General features: G+C 35.3%; 1 protein-coding gene across 2 annotated transcripts; it reads left to right on the top strand.

Moving 5' to 3' along the window:
• The first annotated feature begins 435 nt into the window (after nucleotides 1-435).
• On the top strand, nucleotides 436-19,430 carry dpysl4 (dihydropyrimidinase like 4). 2 transcript variants are annotated; one of them, XM_015347064.2, is made up of 14 exons: nucleotides 436-881; nucleotides 7,244-7,332; nucleotides 8,533-8,717; nucleotides 10,029-10,193; nucleotides 11,666-11,727; nucleotides 11,818-11,898; nucleotides 13,236-13,304; nucleotides 13,447-13,567; nucleotides 14,143-14,299; nucleotides 15,749-15,890; nucleotides 16,269-16,439; nucleotides 16,553-16,732; nucleotides 17,183-17,354; nucleotides 18,001-19,430. In XM_015347064.2, the coding sequence occupies exons 1-14, from the start codon at nucleotides 522-524 to the stop codon at nucleotides 18,090-18,092; spliced, it is 2,046 nt and encodes a 681-aa protein (XP_015202550.1). In that variant the 5' UTR covers nucleotides 436-521; the 3' UTR covers nucleotides 18,093-19,430. The 2 variants fall into 2 exon arrangements, with proteins under 2 accessions (XP_015202550.1, XP_006630461.1); XM_006630398.3 differs by lacking the exon at nucleotides 436-881 and adding an exon at nucleotides 3,224-3,580.
• The last annotated feature ends 1,876 nt before the right edge of the window (nucleotides 19,431-21,306 follow it).

Raw genomic sequence — 21,306 nt, 5'->3', positions numbered from 1 at the left:
TTCACTACAGAAAGGGCTTATTACGCTTAATACTACTATACGATCATTGCTGCCGCACGATAACGTGTCCTGAAGCTTTGGAACATCTCTAAAAAACACACAAAACATATTTAAAACTATTACATTAAATAATTCTACAGATTAAAGATTACATCGAATTTGTAACTCGTATTTGGAAATTTGCCAACTGATTATTCGTCTCTTTTCAGAACAAAAAAATGGTTGTCGTGATAAGTACAGTATATAGTATATAGTATATAGTATATACAGTAGTCATTCCAGCACGCCTGACACTCTCGCCCTGGAGAACAGCTCCCTAGAGAGTTTTATACTGGGAGTGCTGTCAGAACCACACCCCATGGACAGCTTCTCCATTCGCGGTCTCAATAGAAAGGCGTCACCTGCTTATTAATAGTGAAAAGGGGTACATGAGTGGCTTATGAAACCAAGCCAGTTACTATTTTTCTGGCTAAAATTAGGATTAGCCGCACCGCAGAGAAACCTCGACCTCATCTAGGAGAATGGCAGAAAGGAAACTTCCTAAGGAAGACGATGAAGGATCATTACTATCAAAACTGGGGACAAACAGCCCAAAACCCAGAGTTAAGTTTGGCGGCATGTTCTGTAACGTGGAAGGAGCTTTTGAAAATAAAACTCTCAACTTTGATTCGTTCAACGTAGGGAAAAAAGGTATTAAGAACCTTAAAGAAGAAAGACACATTTCATCAGTCCAGTCGGACACCGTAAGTGAGCTAGGCAGTGAAGTGAGCGATTTTTCCAGCTTCACAGGGACCCCTTGTAGTGCCGAAGCATCAAACAGCCCCTTGGGACGAGGGCTCATTTCAGACGGCAATAACACTGTAGACAATGGAGAGTTACAGGTAAGTTTACGAAGCATTTATAGGTATTAGGTGAACAGTCTACTCAGACAGCAATATACTGTATACAGCATACTGTGTACTGTACTGTATTACAAAAATAAAGTTATGTATACAGTACATTCAAGGTTAGGTGGTTTGAGCATAAGTAATAGAATAAGTATCCAAGGTTATTTGAGGTAAATTTTTAAAAAAACTTTTAAACTTATTTTTCAGTGTTTATCATGAAATTGAACATCTTAATTATTTTAAATACTACCCGTTTCCATTATATGACAGTGTAATTTCCGGTTTTTGAACGTGCAGACAAGTTTTCATTACGAATCTCTGTTAGACATAGAACAGGTAACGTGTTATCACATTCTTATAGAAGTCAGTCATGTTGAAGATCAAACAAGTACAAGTACAAACAAGTGCTCTGCTCACAAAAATATAAGTTGTAATTCTAATTAAAGGTGTCTATAAAACACCTTTTTTATGTGATCACAGAAAGCTTTAAAATGTATCCAACATTGTATTTTCACTTAGGGTGGGGGTGATTTGTTTTAGTATCTTATCCATCTATTTTGAAACTCATGTTGCAATTGAAGAACTATGTATAGAGATTTTGATACATTTTTTCATTTGCCTAACTTTTCCTTTGTGAAAAGTCTACAATGGCTAGTTTTAGTGTTTTTGATAATTATTGTTTACCAAGACAATAATATGTCATACATAGTAGATCATGAAGAATTAAAGGATATAATTAAGATCATGACAGACTTAAGAAGAAAGGCTGTAACACCAATGCTATGATATTCCTTTCATTGCACTGAGCTTCTGGTCAAACCCCTGATATTACCAAAGATGTTTAAATTAATGTATTGTCATTATTTTTCTACATAGATATGGATTCTTGGAATTTGATTAGAAAACAACAATTAAGTATTTTTGATTATCTGATATAGTCAAAATATTGTTAAATGAACATTCCATTTTTGTTTTCATTTACTTTTTATTCATTGTTGAATTTTATAGCACTGATCTTTACTATTTTTCTACTGCAAAAATGATTGAAATGTCATATTTTTTAGCTTATCTTTTTTCATTTTTATACATGGGGAACATGTTGTCATATATTATTATGATACTCAGTACTGTTACCAATATGTACAGTACTGTAAACCATATATCATATATATTGCTGAATTGAAATACAGTAGTTTCAGCAAATATATGTTTCAGATTCTAGTAATATTATGTTGTAATCTAATTTAAGGAGATCTTAGTTATACGTACTGTTAAAAAGCATTGTCAGTAGTACCTTTACTATCTGTATCATTAGTATCAGCACTTCATTAAACCTATGTCTTTATAAAAGTTTAAAGAAGAATTAGTCTAGATAGAACTGTTTTGAGGCAGTATGGAACTAACAATCTGTTAGTTAAACAAACTGTGTGGTTAAAAATGACCTCTATTGTTGGTGGCATTTGTTTTAATATTTTTGAATAAGCAATCTAGGAAAAGGTTATAGAAAAGACAGGGTAGACTATTTGTCCTACTGTACATACTATAAAGTTAGTTGCATGATGTAAAGGAAATCCATACCAGAATTCATTCAGTTCTACTAAGTGTTTGAAGCAATATACAGGCATTTTTATATGATAGTATGAATCAAGAAATATAAGGTAAAGAAATGGACTGTAAGAGAAAGTGAATAAGATAAAAAACTGTGTTCATACAACTTTAATTTAATGTTTTTATTAAGGGTTAGCATTCCATTTCTTCAAGCAACAGAAGCAGGATATTCCCTTCAGAAAAAAACTGACACCGCCAATATAAATATTGACATACAAGAGTTCCATTCCAACTATGAAGCTTTAAGCATCTAATGGACATTTAATCTTTCTATACATACAACAAAGTAAAGTTTTGCCATCTAAAAATGCTTTCATCCAAACTTTGATTATTGGCAACTAATGAAGATAAAAACAGGGAAAGTTTGCTAAAACAGGCAATACTGTACTTTAAGAACAAGCAGAGTAAGTTTGTTGTTCTGTATAAAGAAAACATGCTGCATGATGTATGAAGCAACATTTTAACAAAAAAAATATCTGAAATGATTATTAAAAATAATTCTTAACTAGAGGTATTGCCGTAATTATTATTATTATTATTATTATTATTATTATTATTATTATTAAATAAGAAGGTGTAAACAAACCAAGAAAACATGTTTATAGATGTATGAAGGAAATTAATAATTACATTCATACATTTATAGGGTAAATTTATCTTCCTGTGCATTTGGCATTGTCTGGATTTTGTTTGCAGAACGTGAAGGGTTTTTTGTTTCCAATTAAAGGCCAAAGAAATCTCTCTGTAAAGGCCGGACTGCTTGTTATTAGCCGTTGGGATGAGTCTGGAATGCTAATCAGGCAGATGGCAAGCGAGAAGTATTGTGAGTGGAAGAGAGCTTCGAAGCATTCTGTCTGGCACAACAACAGACACAAAATAATCATAATAATTAAGGCACGATTTCCTCTTGTGCTGGGCGACTTACATTAGTGAACAGTATTACATCATATCTTTCGGATCGTTTTCCGTACGGAGATAAACTCTGCAGAGATTCCTGTCGTACGATCACTGACATAGAAATCAAACCTGCTCCTGAACTGGCCGGCATGTCTTTCCAAGGCAAGAAGAACATCCCTCGTATAACGGTAAGAAGCCATTGCAACCACAGTGACAGCCATGATTTAGCGAATCATACTGTGGTAGACTGTCGTTATAAGTTATTTATGTTGAAAATATCGCAGGAACTATTAGTTTATAGATACAAATGATGCGATACGGACACATCAAGAGCACAAACGTTGTTTGGCCCAAATGTTGTTACTGTATGTGAAACTGCATCCTGGCTTTCTACAACGAAACGTCAAGATTGTGTTTGATTGTTCCCAGGTTCACGTAAATTGAAACCGATACCGCTTCCAAATAAAGAAAATGTGCTAATATGTAGTTTAGTTTAAGCAGAAGCATGGCATCTTTAACACTCCCACAAAATATTATGGTCAATCGTATACGAATTGTCCCATTTTATGTGTAGCCTGAAAGCCTAAGGTAATAGTAGGTAAAATGCATTGCTATATTCAAGTTAATATCCAAGTTATCATTTATTTGTGATTTTTGGAAGGCTTTAACACTGTTTATCCATATATTTCTAAAAACGCTGTTTTGGAGTGATGTTTCTACCGATGTTTCATTTTTTATAATTCATCTGTACGTTACAGAATATTTCATTATTGACTTCATATTAAACGAACAGTCAGCCCATGCTATGTATTTTCGTGTGTCTTTTTAGAAGCTGTGCTAATGTTATTGATTTGAAAATGGCAATAATGTGTGCCCCTTTCAGTAACGTTTCTTTGTGGTTCTGCCATGTAACAGAATAGTATGCGTCCATAAGAGCTACTTCCCTTCGCTCCCAAATGGATTGCTGTTAACATCGCAAACAGAATCCCATACCCTTCCGCTCAATTTGACACAGCTGGCCGTCATTACTTTTTAATTACATTGATTTGATTCGAGAATTAGAAAATATGAAACATAGAAAATACGAAAATATTAAATGCACAAAAAGAAAATATTACAGTAAATCTCAGTGAGCTACTCTGTTCCATTAGATTTTACGCGTAAGCCGTCTGGCCTTCAACTGCAATTAAAATTGCAACGTTTCTTTTTTCTTTTTCGTTATCTTGGAAATGATGGTATCCTGACTCTTAATTGGAACCTGTTTACTAAATTAAGTTTTTGGTTGGTTAGACGTTTGTAAGATAAGGTGAACCAATATCGTCATTCCCCTTTGGCATTATTCCAAAACATTAAAATCTCCAAATCCTAATGCAGACTGAGAGGAAGCTGTGTGCAATGACAAACTGCCTTTCGACTGCCCTACATACAGTAGCTAACCATGTTCAGTCTCAGCAGGAAGCTTTTGTAACCTCCTAGTGTGTTGTCACTTTACGTATATCACACTGGGTTTTCATACAAATAATATTATGTGACATTTAAGGGAATCTGGAAAAAAGGAAAATTTATAGATTGAGTTTATGAATACGTACTAGAAAGTGCATTATATTGTATGAGAAGTAATATGCCTTTGTAATAATGTCTGTATGTAAAATTTTACTTACAGTAAATGGTTTGTTTTGAAGTCAATAGGTTTTTTTAAAGATCACTTCCTTCTGCATTCAAACTACAGTACATTTGTAGGTTGCATCCTGACAAACACTGATTGACATGTATGTCTGACTCAGGGCACTCAGACCTCTGCCTTGCACTATAGTTTTCTTCTGATTGAATATCTAAATATCCTCCTGCCATCTTGTCATGACCCTCTACAACAAAACAGTTTTGTGGTCCAGGTGCTGTTCGTGATGTAAATATCCAGTGATGGCTATCCTGAGACCAGCAAATAGATTCACTAGTGATTTGAATGAATTTCAAACCTGGAAAGAAAATGAGGTAAAAATGCTAAGGAATCGGCAGAATAACAGAATTCAATTTAAATAATCACTTTTGTTGTAAGAAATGATTGAGTCAGTTATCTGTATCTTAGTCTAATTAAAGAGTTGGAAGGGAGAATCATTAATATGTCCTTTCATAAATTCATAAAACTGAGATTTGTAAATTCCAAAACAGATACTGTGACAAAATATTTGTGTTTTAGTGGGTTTTCAAGATGTTTTAAGAACAGAGCTACATTTCTCTGGCTGTAGACAGAGTGTGGAATTAGAAAACTGTACACTAACACACAGTAATGGTGCACATAGTCAAAACTCCAGTTAAAAAAATCTAATTCAGGGGAGCCCTCTATTCCTAGACCCCCTTGAGTGCAGTACAAAAATATGGTATTGAGGGCGTGTACCATCCTTTGTACAATCCTGCACAGATAACAGATAACAAACACAGTTTTCCTGGAAACAGTATTCTATGGGTCCTGGCCTGAGGACAGAAAGCATATGGATAAAAAAATCTTTCTAGATGTGGTAATAAAACAATAACTCCATATTCAAATAATATTGATAGTTTATGCATATTTATGACATTTATTCTGTGAGATAAGATTTAATCTGTGACCAGAATAAGCAGTAGATATAACTCTGATATTAATGAAGTTTAAAAGTTGGAAGATTAACTGTACTGTAGATGTATTAATTCTTGTTTATTATAATGGAATTTTGAATATAGGCCTAGCTTTTGGGAATGCTTCTGATTGTAATAAACCAAGAGATTTTAATGACAGAATGACATTTTTTAATGGGATTCTTATATGTCAATAAGCTACATAAACAAATTTTAACATTAAATCAATACAGTTGTCATACAAGGTGAACTGCTTTGTGTGGCGTTTGTCATAGAATGTTGGGTACAGTAAATGATCTAATGAACTATGAAGCAAGTTTAGGTATAACTCAGATTCACTGTGCTGTCTATCGTGGGACACGTCTCATATGGTGCCATTAATCATTTCACTGAAATACAATATTTTGCATCATGTGTGCCATACTGGTCAGTACAAGAATGGGAGGCCTGTAAGGAAAACTAAATCACTGCTCCAAGTGGCTTTGGTGGGCCAGCAGATGACACTCTTTCCTCTAAACCAGAATTTCCAAACTAATGACCCAGTATGGTGACTAGTGGATACTGTACTATAGAAAGGTAAGACCTTTAACCAAAATCTTGACTCCTTGGTCATTATAGATCCCATGGAACTTAAAAAAAAACATAAGGGTATTAACCACTGTGTCTTGGCTAAGATACATTCTGGGTCTGTTCCAACCCGACCTCATTAAATTACCCCCTTATTTGTATGGGTGAAATGTCTCGCTTCTCCACCTGGTCTGATTGTGTGGAAGAATGGCTACCATGGGTCTCTTAAGTTAGAGGTGCACTTCAGTGGTGCATGACGTGAGTCCCCTCCTGCACTTAAACTGCTTTGGGAACACTTGGAATGAAACAGCTAGCACTATTTTAACAAACTATAAAGGAAGTAATAATAATTTACAATCAAATCTCAGTTCCAGTAAAAGCTGTCTTTATTCATTATATTAACAGATTTAGAATTTGCTTCCTCATAGGCAGGTTAAAAATAGTGAAAATGTAACAACCTCAATGCTTTTAACAATGCTTTTACTATCTTCATTATAATGAATTAATACTTTTCAAAAACGAGCATACTCTGTTACTATATTTAGCTTAAACCGTATTGTTTATTTTCAGCATTGCCTTCTTGGAGAGAGATATTTATGTGATAATGACATTGTAATGTAGGCTTTGAAATATGAGTTATTCATTGAAAATTGCAACTCTTTCCTTTTCAGAGTGATCGCCTCATCGTTAAAGGGGGAAAGATTGTCAATGATGACCAGTCATTTTATGCTGACGTATATGTAGAAGATGGGATCATAAAGTAAGAATTCACTTTAATTTTATAAATGTAATAAATCTGGGGGTCCTTTGCATTGCCTGTATTAAAAACAACAACAGGAATCATCTAGTCAGTTGTTAAAATGGAAATATAATATTTATTTAAGAACTTCACTGACATCTGTAAAGTTTGCTAATGTAATGGGAACAACATGTGAAAAGGTAGCTAGGTCCACACAATCACCAAACCTCTCTTTTCAAGCATATTTTTCCAATTGTGCAATTTTCCTTTTGTGGTTGCTTTAGAACATGAGGAAAGATGTCATATCCGTACATTAATTTCAGATATTCTAAAAATATTTATTTCAACACCAAATCATTAGTTCTGATCTTAAATAGATCTTCATCAGGACTTATTACATACTTTGCACTTTGTAAGACTCTGGTTGTGTATGTAACAGCTCTCATTGTAATTGTAACAAGGGATAGTTATTGTGATCTCGGTCCCTAGAACTCACTACAGGTTTGAAGTGTTCTGTGGCAAGAGACTAAACTTTTGACATAGCAATTCACAATTCATTGTTGCTGTAGAGGACTGTTGACTCAGGGTTGACAGTATGCCTGTTTTAGTCTTTCTGTTTGAGCAGAGACTGGGAAGGGACCTGATTTTAAGATTTCTCAAAGGTATTGACAAAGTCATCCCAATGACCACTTCAGAAATAACAGCAACTACAAAAGCTGAGAACAAGGGGCAATTTAATGAACAAAAGGTTGTGGGAGTCTATACACCCATGTTGAAATTCAAAACCTAGCTCCTTTTAAGAAATGATTGAATGGTTGAATAAGATCATTGAATCAATTAGATACTAGCAGCCAAATGAGCTACATGGGCCAAATGGTTTCCTCTCATTTGTAACGTTTCCTATATTTGTAAGAGGTAATACAGCAACAACTAGTCAAACATGGTCTATGATTTCAGTTAAATTTGAATGTAAAATAAAATAACACACACTTAAGTCTTTCAGTTACCACATTGCTCCCCTACAGTAGTGTATATGTGGATTCTAAAGAGCTAACATTCAATATGTTTTAAAGGACATCACCAATTACAAAGAATACAAAATCTAAAAGTAGAAAAGGCCCTGTGGAATGCAGGTTCCAAAGTGCCATACAAGTATAGCTTTCAGCATTATTATTGGCAAGATATGGCATGTTTCAGCATTCTGTGTTGTTTGACTTTTAGGCAAATAGGGGAGAATCTCATTGTGCCTGGAGGTGTGAAGACAATTGATGCCTACGGTAACATCATTATTCCAGGTGGAATAGATGTCAACACCTGTCTCAATGCACATTATCTGGGCATGGCCCCAGCCGATGACTTTTTCCATGGAACAAAGGCTGCACTGGCAGGAGGAACCACCATGATCAGTACGTGAAACGCTTGCTATCTTTTGGAGATACTGTGACTCGCTGTTAGTCTGGAGGGGTAATTTATAACTGCACTTAGCAATACTTGCATAGGCAACACTTGAAGTTTGAATGGGAAGCTTTTTGACCAGATCTCTCAAGCTAGTAAAGGCTTTAGGAAAACATGTCTGGTATTGCTAAAGTCACTTAATATGGAGTGTTTAACTATTCCAAATAAGGCATCACTTATTAAAAAGAATCGTTTTTAGACATTATGGTTGTTCTACTATGTAGGAAGTAATTTCTTCAAATAAATAAGACAATAACCCCCTTTTAAGAAGAGTTGTTCTCTTCCAGTGTTAATATTACCTGCATAGAATCTGGTTTCTAGTCTAATGAAAGAGGAAAACCCTATTATAGAGCAGTCTTCTTATGTTATGATGATAAAGTATGAGGGTGATGTTTGTCTTTCCTGTTTGATGTGGGCATTGTGTTGTTTCTTACTTTTGTGCAACTTATCTCGCTAGATTTATCCTTTAAGCTTACTCTGCCCCATGAACCATCCCTATGGAGGCTGACATAATGATCTCACCAAGAATGCTCCAGTCACATTGAATATTTGAATATAGTTGAATATATACAGTTGCATGAAAACGTTTGTGAACCCTTTGGAATTACGTGGATTTCTGCATTAATTACTCATACAAATGTGGTCTGATCTTCAGGTAAGTCACAATAGTAGATAAACACAATCTGCTTAAACTAATAACACACAAACAATTGTACTTCTTCTTGTCAGTACTGAACACATCATTTAAACATTGGGGTTGTTTTCTTATTTGTTTTAAGAAACTTACTTCCTATAAAGTAGAACCATCATAATGTATAAAAATGACTCTTTTTAATAAGTGATGCCTTATTTAGATTCGGTAAAATTGTAGGACCACAGTTTTATGAGTAATTAATGCAGAAATCCAGGTAATTCCAAAGGGTTCACAAACCTTTTTTTTTTCCAACTATAACTGACTTAATGATGTAACAGTGAATTAGAACCTGGGTGAATTAGAAAGAAAAAAACACATTTTGGCTGTTAAGTTTTCACACCTGAAGTAGTTACAAACCATTTCTGTAGCTTACAATACATATTCTGGAATCAAAATAAAAAACATTCGTCAAAAGCAAGAAATATTTGGATGGAACAACTCTCCCACGAGAAAGTCTACAACATCCACAAGAAAGGTCCTGCAGTACATGCATTTTGTTACATTGTTGTTATACACCATAGTATACAATGAAATCCACTTATTTCTTATTGAATCTCTGTTCCTATAGTTGACCATGTCATTCCTGAGCCTGGATCAAGCCTTCTGGCTGCCTATGAACAGTGGCAAGAGCTTGCAGACAAAAAATCATGCTGTGATTATTCTTTTCACGTGGATATCACACGCTGGCATGAAAGCCTTAAGGAAGAACTTGAAGCATTGGTCAAGGATAAAGGTATTGTATGTACGGTATACTGTATACCGGGACATCTGCTGCTTCCCTTGAGATTTGTTCCTCATAAAAGCTTATCATCTTCAGAAAGCCACTGATGATATGAGTATGTTTTATGTATAACATTTTGTAAGGAACAAGTAAAGGTTTATTCCATGCTGAAAATAGAAGAAAAGGAACACAATGTTTCGGCTGTGGAACCCTCTTCGGGTGTGTAACTTTTACTTGTTCCTTTGCAGCCTATGCATGCTGACACAGCTACCTACTAGAACTACATTCCATGATTATTTGTTTTTAAAGTCCAGTAAATTTGTGAAATAAAGTCATTTTAGAATGTGAATCAATAAATCCGTATAGGTAAAGCCCTACTTTGCAGATGAGCATCCACACCATTTTTCATTAAAATCCTATTGATGTTCTCAATTGATGTTACTGCGATACAGTAAATTAGTCATATAACTGGCATTTTGGTATATGTTGCATACATGTAGTGTTGCATTTTTGTCAAAACTAGCTACATTAGACTAAAAGAGCTTTGCCTTTTCTATGTAATGCTTTCCTGGAAATGTGCAGTGAAGTAATGTATAAAAAAGAAGTCTAGTTCTTTTTTTATTTGACCTAGATTAACTTCTGCAAGCTACACTCAGATTCCTCTTTGCCAGTTGAGCATGTTTATTTGAAGAGACTGACTCTTACACAGCCTCAGGCATTATTTGCATGAAGCCTTTACAAATTAATCCACAGAGACAGGAGGGGACCCATTCCCATTGAGCCATAAAGTGTGCTTTCATAAAAAGAAAAGTTTATACTCAGTAGATATTTAACGTATTTGGTTTGAGTGGGGAGCTACTTTAGCATGCAAACTGAAAATAATAATAAATAATAAAACAATAATTTCACATTGAAAAGTAGAAAGAGAAACGTATTTAGGCCGTCAAGCTTCTTCATTTGTGAAAGTAAGAAGGAAAAAACCTAAATAGGGATTGTAGAGCCTTCTTCACACCAGAAGGTTTCTTTTCCACTTTTCAGTATGAATTTAACCTTAACTTGTTCATGTGTAATGTGTTTTCTCCTAATAATATTTAATACAGCAGAGCATTGAATGTTGACACGGTTTGGAGACGTTTAAAGGTCATAAAAGGATTTAACATGAGGGATTTACTTTATAAGATAATTTTAGTATACAGGACCTGCTGTCATGTGTGTTATGACTTGCTGTCATACAAATGTTTTCATACAAAACTCCTGTGGAAACAGGCCTATAGTTTAAACTGTCATGGCATTGCAATTAAAATAATACATAACCAACAACAGAGTTGTTATAATTTTATATGTTGAACATCTTGATTTTTATGTGATTTTATAATTATTTCATAATTTTCAATGACCTCTTATCTAATTTAGGGTCAAAGTAGCCTGGGGTCTACTCCTGGGAAACGCCAGGTTGATTTGACCTGTTATGTATTTTTTTACAGGAGTTAATTCTTTTTTGGTCTTCATGGCTTACAAGGACAAATACCAGTGCTCTGATTCCCAGGTAAAAAAACTAATTAGTATTAATAAATATTAATAGTATCAATACTATTCTTTCTGTGCACACATGACAGACTCTTGCCATTTCTCACAGATGTATGAGATATTGAGCATCATTCGAGACCTGGGAGCCATTGCTCAAGTGCATGCAGAAAATGGAGACATTATCGAGGAGGTTTGTTTTCAGGTTTTGTCCAAGTTATTTTTCATTTTAGACTGAATAAAAACGTGTTGCAGAAGAAGAGGATGCTTTTGGTAACACTTGTTAAATGTTGTTTTTCTTACCTAGCACAGAATTCTCACTCATATTCTCAAACTACAAAACCAGGCTCATTGAGAAACACAAGCCTTTTAATTACATCAAAACAACATAAAAAGCTGGAATTATTAAGATTATGGTAACTTCATCTACAGTAGTTGTCCACAATGGACTTGACAACAGTGAACATTTAAGAAGGTTTGGGACCTGATTCAAGCACTCAGAATCCTCAAAGGCACTGACAAGATTAATCTTATGGACCTCTTCAGAGTCAGCAAGGAAACAAAGCAGAAGACGGAATTGGAAAATAAGGACATATGCGTTCAAAACCTGAATACAAAAAGTGTAGGAGTCTAGAATAAGCTATCTATCCATATTGTCAAAGATGACACTCTTGTTTCTTTCAATCTGTATGAGATGGTCAAATCACTTAGCTGCTATAAACAAGTTTAGATATGGCAAACAGTTTCCTCATTTTTGCACACTTTCATACAGTATGTTCCTATGAATATACGGTATCACAAAAAAGTACAAATTGTTGTAACCAACTTGTAAGTGAATTTGTAAAACTAACACAGAAAGATGCTCTTCACAATTTGTAAACAAAGAAGTACTGTACAGTAATTAGCCCTTCCCCCCAGTTTTCATTGCTTTGCATCACATACAGTATCTCCTCCTCACCACAGTCTAACATGAAGCAGCGAGTGCCTGGAAATGTTCTTCCATTATAATAAATAAAAATGAAAACATGTATTTTATTTATGTTATTGTCTGCATTTCCTGGATTGCTTTATTAGTTCATTTCCTGTTCCATTATTCAGTCTTATACCATGAGTGAGAAAACACAGATCTTTTACAATTTCCTGGGGCTTGTGCAAAATGAAGAAGGTGGATTCCAAATGGTCCGTGAATCACTCTTGAGTGTCAAAAAGCTATAATTAAAAATCAGTCTAGAGCTACCCTGTCAGGACTTGGATATTGACACGATTAGCTGCTTTTATCTAAACTCAAAGAATTTGATATTGATTCACAGTCCATAAAAGTGTGAAATTTATATTATGTGTGTCTTTCTAAGTGACTAAGGTTTGATTGTAATTAATATGTGAATAACTAATTAAACAATAAGTTAAAATTTTATTGATAAAACAGAAATACAGACATCATATTAATTTCATACATTGCTTTAATTTTAGTCCCATGGATAGTACCACTTTACATCATTTAACACTGTTTGTCTATTTGTACTTTTCTAGGAACAGAAAATATTGCTAGAGCTTGGAATTACAGGTCCTGAAGGACATGTTCTGAGTCACCCTGAGGAGGTATAGTCTTCCCTTTATTTTCTCACAACATCTTGTAGAAGCAATTTAATCTGCTAGTCCTGTAAGTGCTTGGAAACCAGTGAACTTTATGTCATTTGCTCAGGGGGCTGTTTTCACTTATTTGAAATGTAATGCATTTCAGGTCGAGACAGAAGCAGTGTACCGTGCAATAACCATAGCCAAACAGGCCAACTGTCCGCTGTATGTCACAAAAGTCATGAGCAAAGGTGCAGCAGATGTCATTGCCCAGGCCAGAAGAAAAGGTATGATGGTAATGGTTTCAACCATCCCAGGTGCTGATAGATAATACCATAAATGAACTAAAAAAATTGAATTAAAAACATCAGTAATTAACTGTTAGTGATCACATTTAATGTTGCAGAGAATTGATATTTGCAGACTGTTTTGTTTCTGTGGGAAAACAGTCAGTTCAAACATAGAGGAAAAATTGCCTTGGGTATCTGGACTTTTGACACCTCACAGTACTGCTAGATTTTCAATGGCTTAAAATGAATTTCTTCCTGGTCCTCATTTTACATGATGTTACGTCTATGTCCGCAGAAGTCCCTGACCACTGACCTCTCAGTTGCACTGCAAGTCTAAGTCTAAGTCTTGTCCTCTTGCATTTTAGTTGCTTGAGAGGCAGGCAGTGTACAAATTAAGCAACCAAGCCATTCCTTACAGCTGTCTCTTTTGCTACTAGTTAGTAATGGTAATAATGTCATTTGGGAGAAATGATATTTCACTCAAGATATAAGTTAGGCTTAGGGAATACAGAGACTTTCACCAGCCATTTGAGTTAATCTTGTAAGCTTGATGTGTCTTGTTGGTTTCTCAGGCACAGTGGTATATGGGGAACCAATCACAGCCAGTCTCGGCACTGATGGCTCTCACTATTGGAGTAAAAACTGGGTGAAAGCAGCAGGCTTTGTCATGTCTCCTCCTCTGAGCCCTGATCCCAGCACTCCAGACTACCTCAATTCACTGCTCTCCTGGTAAGTTTACAGTGCTTTACTTTTCATTCTGAAGGCCTGATTTGAAATGTACAGCAAAACAGATAGTGTCTCCTTGGTAATGTTATAGTTTATTCTTATAATATGAATCCATAACACCTTGGGAATGTGAAAATTACAATTGTATATTGACTCACAAAAAAATGCAATACTCTAAATAAAATATTGTAATATTTTAAACATCTATGAAAATCACAGAAAATGTGAACTTAAATGCTGATCAAAGAATCATGTTAGGCTTTCAGTATGAAACTGTCAAAATGAAAGTGTTACACACGAGTTATTAGATGTGACATGCAGCATTAAGACATTCCTGGCTGTGCAGACACAGAGACCACCACTGTTACGGTGCAGATATAGATGTTGAACATTGGCTGGTTGTGGTTACCTCCTGTTGATGGCATTGAGTGTCAGGTGTTCAGCAAGACCTCGACAACGTTTTATTGACGTTCATTGTAACTCAGACACTTCATTGTAGCACAGGCACTGTGATTTAGCTTTGCCCTGTTGGAAAACTGACTTCCAGATTGACTCGTTGGAAACAGTAGTGGCTCAAGGACATTTTCAATGTAACTCTGAGCGGTAAGGCTCTAATCTGGTGAAGGTGTTCTGTTCCTTCCGACATCATCACATTTTCACTGCCCTGTTGTATGCTGTATTTGGACAGTGCAGCAATCAGCATATCACTCACCTTGGTTGTCACACACACTGTCTTCTGTCAAGTCTGGCAAGGGCAAAACTGCCTTTGTCAGTGAATCAAACACTACACTTCTCTTTCTGCCACCACCTTGGCTGGTGTGGAGAGCCTCTGCCATCCAGGCCATGGCCTGGCCTTGTTTCCTGGACTAGTCTGCTAATTGTTTAAGAAGAAAATCTCATTCTCTTGGCAGCTTCCCTTATAGACTTGCCAATAGCAACTGGATGATCATTAATCAAGCAGGGCATGTTCTTGCATTAGTTAAAATTGTTTTTTTTTTTGAGCGGCTATTTTTAGAGATTCATAATCACCTCCCTTTGGCAGCCAAACACTGAGCAGTTGGCAACCTCAGTATTTTGTTATCCCAAGGAATAACAAGCGAACAAACAACAATCTAACAATCAACAAATTGATCTGCTCAGTTTACAATATTACAAATATGCCTAGTGTACTCGTGAAAAACTTGAATTTTTGCATTTTTATTGTGTATGAATATAACTTCTATTTGGGTCTACGCAGAGAAAGTTTATTTTCAGCCTTAAACCACATTATATTAAATACAGTATAGAGACTCTTTTCTGTATCAGATTTCTCAACCCTTCATAGTGTACCAACCATCCATTTACATTTTTGAGAAAACTGAAGCTGTTAAAATATTCTTGAGTATCAATGAATTTGAATCACATTACCCAACAACATACTGATGCCGATTTTTTACATTTTTCTCTTAACAGTGGGGACCTGCAAGTAACTGGAAGTGCTCACTGTACATTTACAACAGCCCAGAAAGCAGTAGGAAAAGATAACTTCACACTCATACCTGAGGGGACCAATGGGATTGAAGAACGGATGTCAGTCATTTGGGAAAAGGCTGTGGTACATTACTTTAAATGATAGATTCTGTAATCTCACTATTAACACACTGCGCTTAATGCAGTACTGTACATCCACTCACCTGGGTTATGCAAGAGTTTGTTTTCACAAGTCTATATGTAACCTGGATCTTCTTAGAGGTGAATAGTCATCCACTGAAGTAACTTACCTCAATATTTGCTCTTTATGCATGTAATGTAAACTCTCTTCACCAAGAAAATTTTATTTTGGGACCCAAGGGAGTGTTTTACATGAAGTCGAGCCTTGCGTTACCCAAGGAGAAACTGTATTTTGTCTATTGATCTTAATTTTCCCTTTTGGTTACAGCCTTTTAATTAACAGGAGATTATAAACCAACAGAATAGAATTTTGTTTTTCTAGGCTGCAGGGAAGATGGATGAGAATGAGTTTGTTGCAGTTACCAGTACAAATGCCGCAAAGATTTTTAACCTTTACCCCCGGAAAGGCAGAATAGCTGTTGGCTCAGATGCTGATATGGTCATCTGGAACCCCAAGGAAACCAAAATCATCTCTGCTAAGTTGCATAACTTGGTAAGAGAATTTGTCATAGTATGAACTAATAATGAATCAATTAAGATAAATATGAACACACTTTGAGGTATTTGATAAACTAACACATCAAAAATGTGCTTTGCTTCTTCCAGACTGTTGAATATAATATCTTTGAAGGAATGGAGTGCCGCGGAGCTCCTGTGGTAGTAATAAGCCAGGGGAAAATTGTATTGGAAGCTGGGAAGCTGAACGTTGCAGAAGGATCTGGTCGCTTTATCCCCCGAAAGACATTCCCAGATTATGTTTACAAAAAGATAAAAGCCAGGAGCAGGGTAAGATGTGAAATTATGACATGTTTGTTTCTGAATAAGGAAGCTCCAAGATTTAGTGTTATGGCAAGAGAAGCAAACATATGGGATGTAGGATTTTGCTGAGCGCCTACTGGCTCAGAACTCAAGCTTTCTGCAGTGATAACCAAAGCCAGCTTTGTTTGCATTTCATATTAGCTACAGGCACAAGTAATCTTAATTATCTGTCTACATAGAGCTTTGTGTTATCTTTGAGAACATTTTGAACTACCAACAGCTGTTAGTGTTAAGCACTGGGGAAAACTCAAATATACGATATTCAAGCGTTTTAGTGGGTGTCTACGTTATCTACCAGGAACTGATGAAATTGAAGACTTTCTTCAATGTCTAATCAAAAAGCCTACAGTATGTTTAGACTATGAAGATGTACGATGTAATATAAGACTTTAATCTTTTTAAATTGTGCTTTGAAAGTTGGCAGATATCCGTGGCGTTCCAAGAGGGCTTTATGATGGTCCAGTCCACGATATCACCGCAGCAACAAAAACAGTACCACCCACTCCTACTTCCAGGGGTACAGCATGCCCAGGGAAACCTCAGATGGTACCCGCTCGTAACCTGCACCAGTCAGGATTCACTTTATCTGGTATTCACGCCTAACAGAAATTATCTTCCTGATTCTACTGCAGTTTTTATACTGAAATACACTTTTAATTTAATGAAAAATGAAATGAATTTTAGTTAAGGAAGGAATTTATACAATCCAAAATCAAGTGCATGGGAGAATCACGCTTGTTTAAAATGTACTGGTGCCTGCCCTCAAGTGCAAATGCAGATAAAATAGTATAAAAAGAACATGAGATGCACGTCAGCTGTCAGTGCAGAGTTCTGTAAAAAGATGACATGATACAGCATGTCAAAATTTCACACTACTGTCCTGTGCTTGATTTGCTTGATAATATTGGGACAGGACAGAATAGTGTTGCAGAAGTGAGGAACAGTATTACTTGCAGATGAACTCAGCCATACCCAGGGTACAGAATGAGTTGTGGTACACAGTTCTCTCAATGTAGCCTTAGATAATGGATCAGATATCTCAATGTAGCCTTAGATAATGGATCTGGGAGAGAACAGGAAACTAATCTAAACTAATCATAAGTACCTACATTATATGTAGACATATTTTAATTAGCAATGTCTTGTAGTGCTTTTTAAAATAAAATACCTCCTTGATGTGCTGTGTGAGCTTTCCAAGTTACAGTGTTGTGTACTGCCTACTGTATGTGTTGCAGGAACTCAGATGGACGACGATATTCCTAGGCGCACTGCGCAGAGGATTGTTGCTCCCCCTGGTGGCCGATCTAATATAACGTCACTTTCATGATCTTTCTTTTCATGCATGCCTTTTGCACTTGGATTAAAATGGATTAAAAGTGTTATTGATACACACTGCCAATAATATTGTGTTGGAACAGCAAAAAGGAGTTACCCACTGCTCTGTTGCTCCATGATGCTATCATACAAACTGCCAATACTTATAGCAAAACATTTTATGTTGACATATACTGTACAGTGTATTCCTAAATTGTGTGTGGATAATGTTTTACTCCTGAAAAATGCATTTTCTCATTTGGATATCCACAGCATGCACATAGAACAGATCATTCATAGTCTGATGAAGACTAACTTAGCTTTGCTATTCCTCAGAGACATAATCAGACTTCATTTTGAATTTATGAATTAGTTTCTGTGCTTCATTATACTGTAGTTGTAAATGCTACAACCATAAATACACTCTGCTTCTTTTTGAGCGAAGGTGTAATTAAATGAAGGTCAGTTTCAGTGTTATCATTTGAAAATCAATTTAGTGTTCCTCTTAATATGATGCTATTATTCTGTATTTGTTACCTGCCATTATGTTGGCATGATTGGATCTGGATTTAAAACTTTGGTCTTAATTTGGTGTTTTCTTGGTACATATTAAAGAAATTTCTGAAACTTTTAGGATAGATTTTGAGAGGGCTTCCATCATGTTTGTGTATTTCCTATAGCAACACGGTTGAAATCCTAACAAGGAAAACAAAGTATTAAACCTAGGAGCTCCTGTGCTCACTTGTTTCTAAAATCTTACTTCCACTGGAAGTATTGTTCATGTGTCACTGGGATCTCTTGGACTCCTAGACTTCAGTTGCTTTTCACTGTGCTTCAGTGCTCATTTCCATATTCATTCCCCTTCGTAGTGTGGATTTAATATTTTTGTATTTTTTTAAAGATAAAAAACCTTTTTAAGCTGGTGCTGTAAAACCATATACTGTAAAGCATGGCAATGTAATGCTGTCATGTGCTGGAAAATGGTTTTGAAAGTCACTTTTTAAACCTGATTTAAATTTTCAATTGTCCATGTTATATTGTTCTTCTACCTTTGTAAACCTGCTGTTTGTACTTTTTATCTTCATACTAAAATGAGAATTTGTAAAACCAAAATACTTGAATTTTCTGTTATTATTTTTTTCCTAAAACAATGCTTTATGTTTCAGTTAGTTTTTCTTGAACTGTAATCCACAGTTAGCTGTGCTCATTCAAAGGAAATGTGTCCTACCCATTGGTCTCTTCTTACCTTTCTTGTCTTTCTGTCTATCAGTAATGGACTCAAAATATGCATGTTAAAATAAACGTTGTTTTGTCTTGAATAAGGTTTGTGAAATAAATGTCCTTGAATGATTAGCGTCGTACTGCTGCCAATTTGTAGTTACAAATTACAGAAGCAAGAAAAACAGTAACTGCACATGGTTTAAATGTCTGATGTTGGATAAGGCCTGAGAATTTGAGAAATGCAGCATTTTATTGGCTGGTCAATTAATTTGAGTGTTTAGAACAAGTATTTTTGTATAAATGGAACAACCATATTTATTTTTTGAAAGGTTTTCTATGTAGTTATTAGTCTAATCAAAGCTGCTGTATGATTTTGCCAGAAGCTGAATAACCAGCATTACTGTATTGGGATTTAATTGCACCATCATGGACTATTTGACATTAATAAGAGAAGTGTATTTTAATGTTAAGTCTTGAAGCCATTTCAAGATGTCATGATATCTACATAAAAGTATCCTGTCTGGACAATATGCAACACTACTACAAACTGAACAACATAGGAAATTAGGAAAAAGCATAGACACAATTATGGCAAAATATTATTCATACTGGTTAGCAAGGCCTTAAGGATATTATTTCAACATTATCATATGGAGTTAGGAAATATTTCCTATATTTATAATACAGTATATAATGTATAAGAAAGTTGTGACAAAAGCAAACTGAAACTGTAAAGGATAAGTCGATTTAATTTAATTTGTACAAAAATGTAACATTTGCATAAACTTCTAGTCTGACCTTTTCCATATCTGTCAGGGTGCTACCAGAATTAATGTAAGCAGAGGAAGAATGCTTAGAAAGATGAGTGCAGGCACAAATGTGCTCATACTGTACATGAGACATAAAAACCTGTTAAGAAGGGACTGGGAATGCGTTGCTCCATTCCTTTTCTCCCATTTGGTGTGATGCACATACTGTACATGCATTTGTTATAATGATGATTATTAGTGTAATGTAATCAATTGCACTAAATCGTGTTCAGGATTTGTTCACTGCATATACTTAAAATTGTTCTCAATATTTTATAAATATGCATCATATATAACTATCATGTAATTCTATGACAGCTGTCCTTAAAAAGCATAAGAAACAGTTTATTTTTCCATTTAAAACCTTGTCTCTTAAGAGCACATCACTGGGCATTGACCGATAATAAATGTGCACCACCTTGTGGCTTTTTTGATTATTGAGCTGAATAACTGTGGTGTTAATGTGCAAATGTCACCATCTAATGGCACATGACCTCTATACAACATGCATTTTATGCATGATTAGTATCTGTTATGTGATTATAAAATGTTTTATATCCTTTGCTTATAGTAGTATAAATAATTTTGTTGATGTTGTAAGCAAGGACAATAGTAAAACATAAATAGCATTTTTACTGTTTTAAATTAATTATATTGTTTATATTAAAATTAGAAATATAAAATATCTTCTTAGCTAATGATCTAAGCAAAATGTTCATTTGAAATACAACGTTTTTGTACAAAATGTAATTTAGGATTTATTATCAGCAAGTTGCTGATTGGAACAACACAGACCTTAGCACTAAAACAGCACAAGAATGGACCATTCCCTTCATGGAACACCATCCCATCACAGGACAAACCTGCAAGCAGGGGTGCAATTTTGAGACACAAAATAATTAATCCATACATTTTCTAACCACTTCTTCTAATACAAGGTTGCAAGAGAGCTAGGGCCTATTCCAGCAGGCAAAAGGCACAAGGCAGGGTAAGGCCATTGCAAGGCACACATAGACATGCACAAGATCACACTGGGGCATTTTTCTGAGAAGCCAATTATGTATTTGGACTGTGGCAGGAAACTGCAATACCCAACACATACAAACTCTACGCAGATAACACCCCAGGTCCGGCAAAGTAGCAATGATAATCTGGACAGCATATCTCTGAAGTGTGGAAGTTAACCACAGCAAAACA

Source organism: Lepisosteus oculatus, chromosome 4 (assembly GCF_040954835.1).
Source record: "Lepisosteus oculatus isolate fLepOcu1 chromosome 4, fLepOcu1.hap2, whole genome shotgun sequence".
NCBI lineage: Eukaryota > Metazoa > Chordata > Actinopteri > Semionotiformes > Lepisosteidae > Lepisosteus > Lepisosteus oculatus.
Note: the sequence above shows the minus strand (reverse complement) of the source record. Positions and strands in the feature narration are given on the sequence as shown.

Excerpts from the sequence above, each read along its gene's own strand:
- dpysl4 (XM_015347064.2), top strand. The coding sequence starts at position 522 with ATGGCAGAAAGGAAACTTCCTAAGGAAGACGATGAAGGATCATTACTA. Across the intron at positions 11,899-13,235 it reads ATGGAGACATTATCGAGGAG|GAACAGAAAATATTGCTAGA; the intron begins GTTTGTTTTCAG and ends GTACTTTTCTAG. Across the intron at positions 16,440-16,552 it reads CTGCTAAGTTGCATAACTTG|ACTGTTGAATATAATATCTT; the intron begins GTAAGAGAATTT and ends TGCTTCTTCCAG.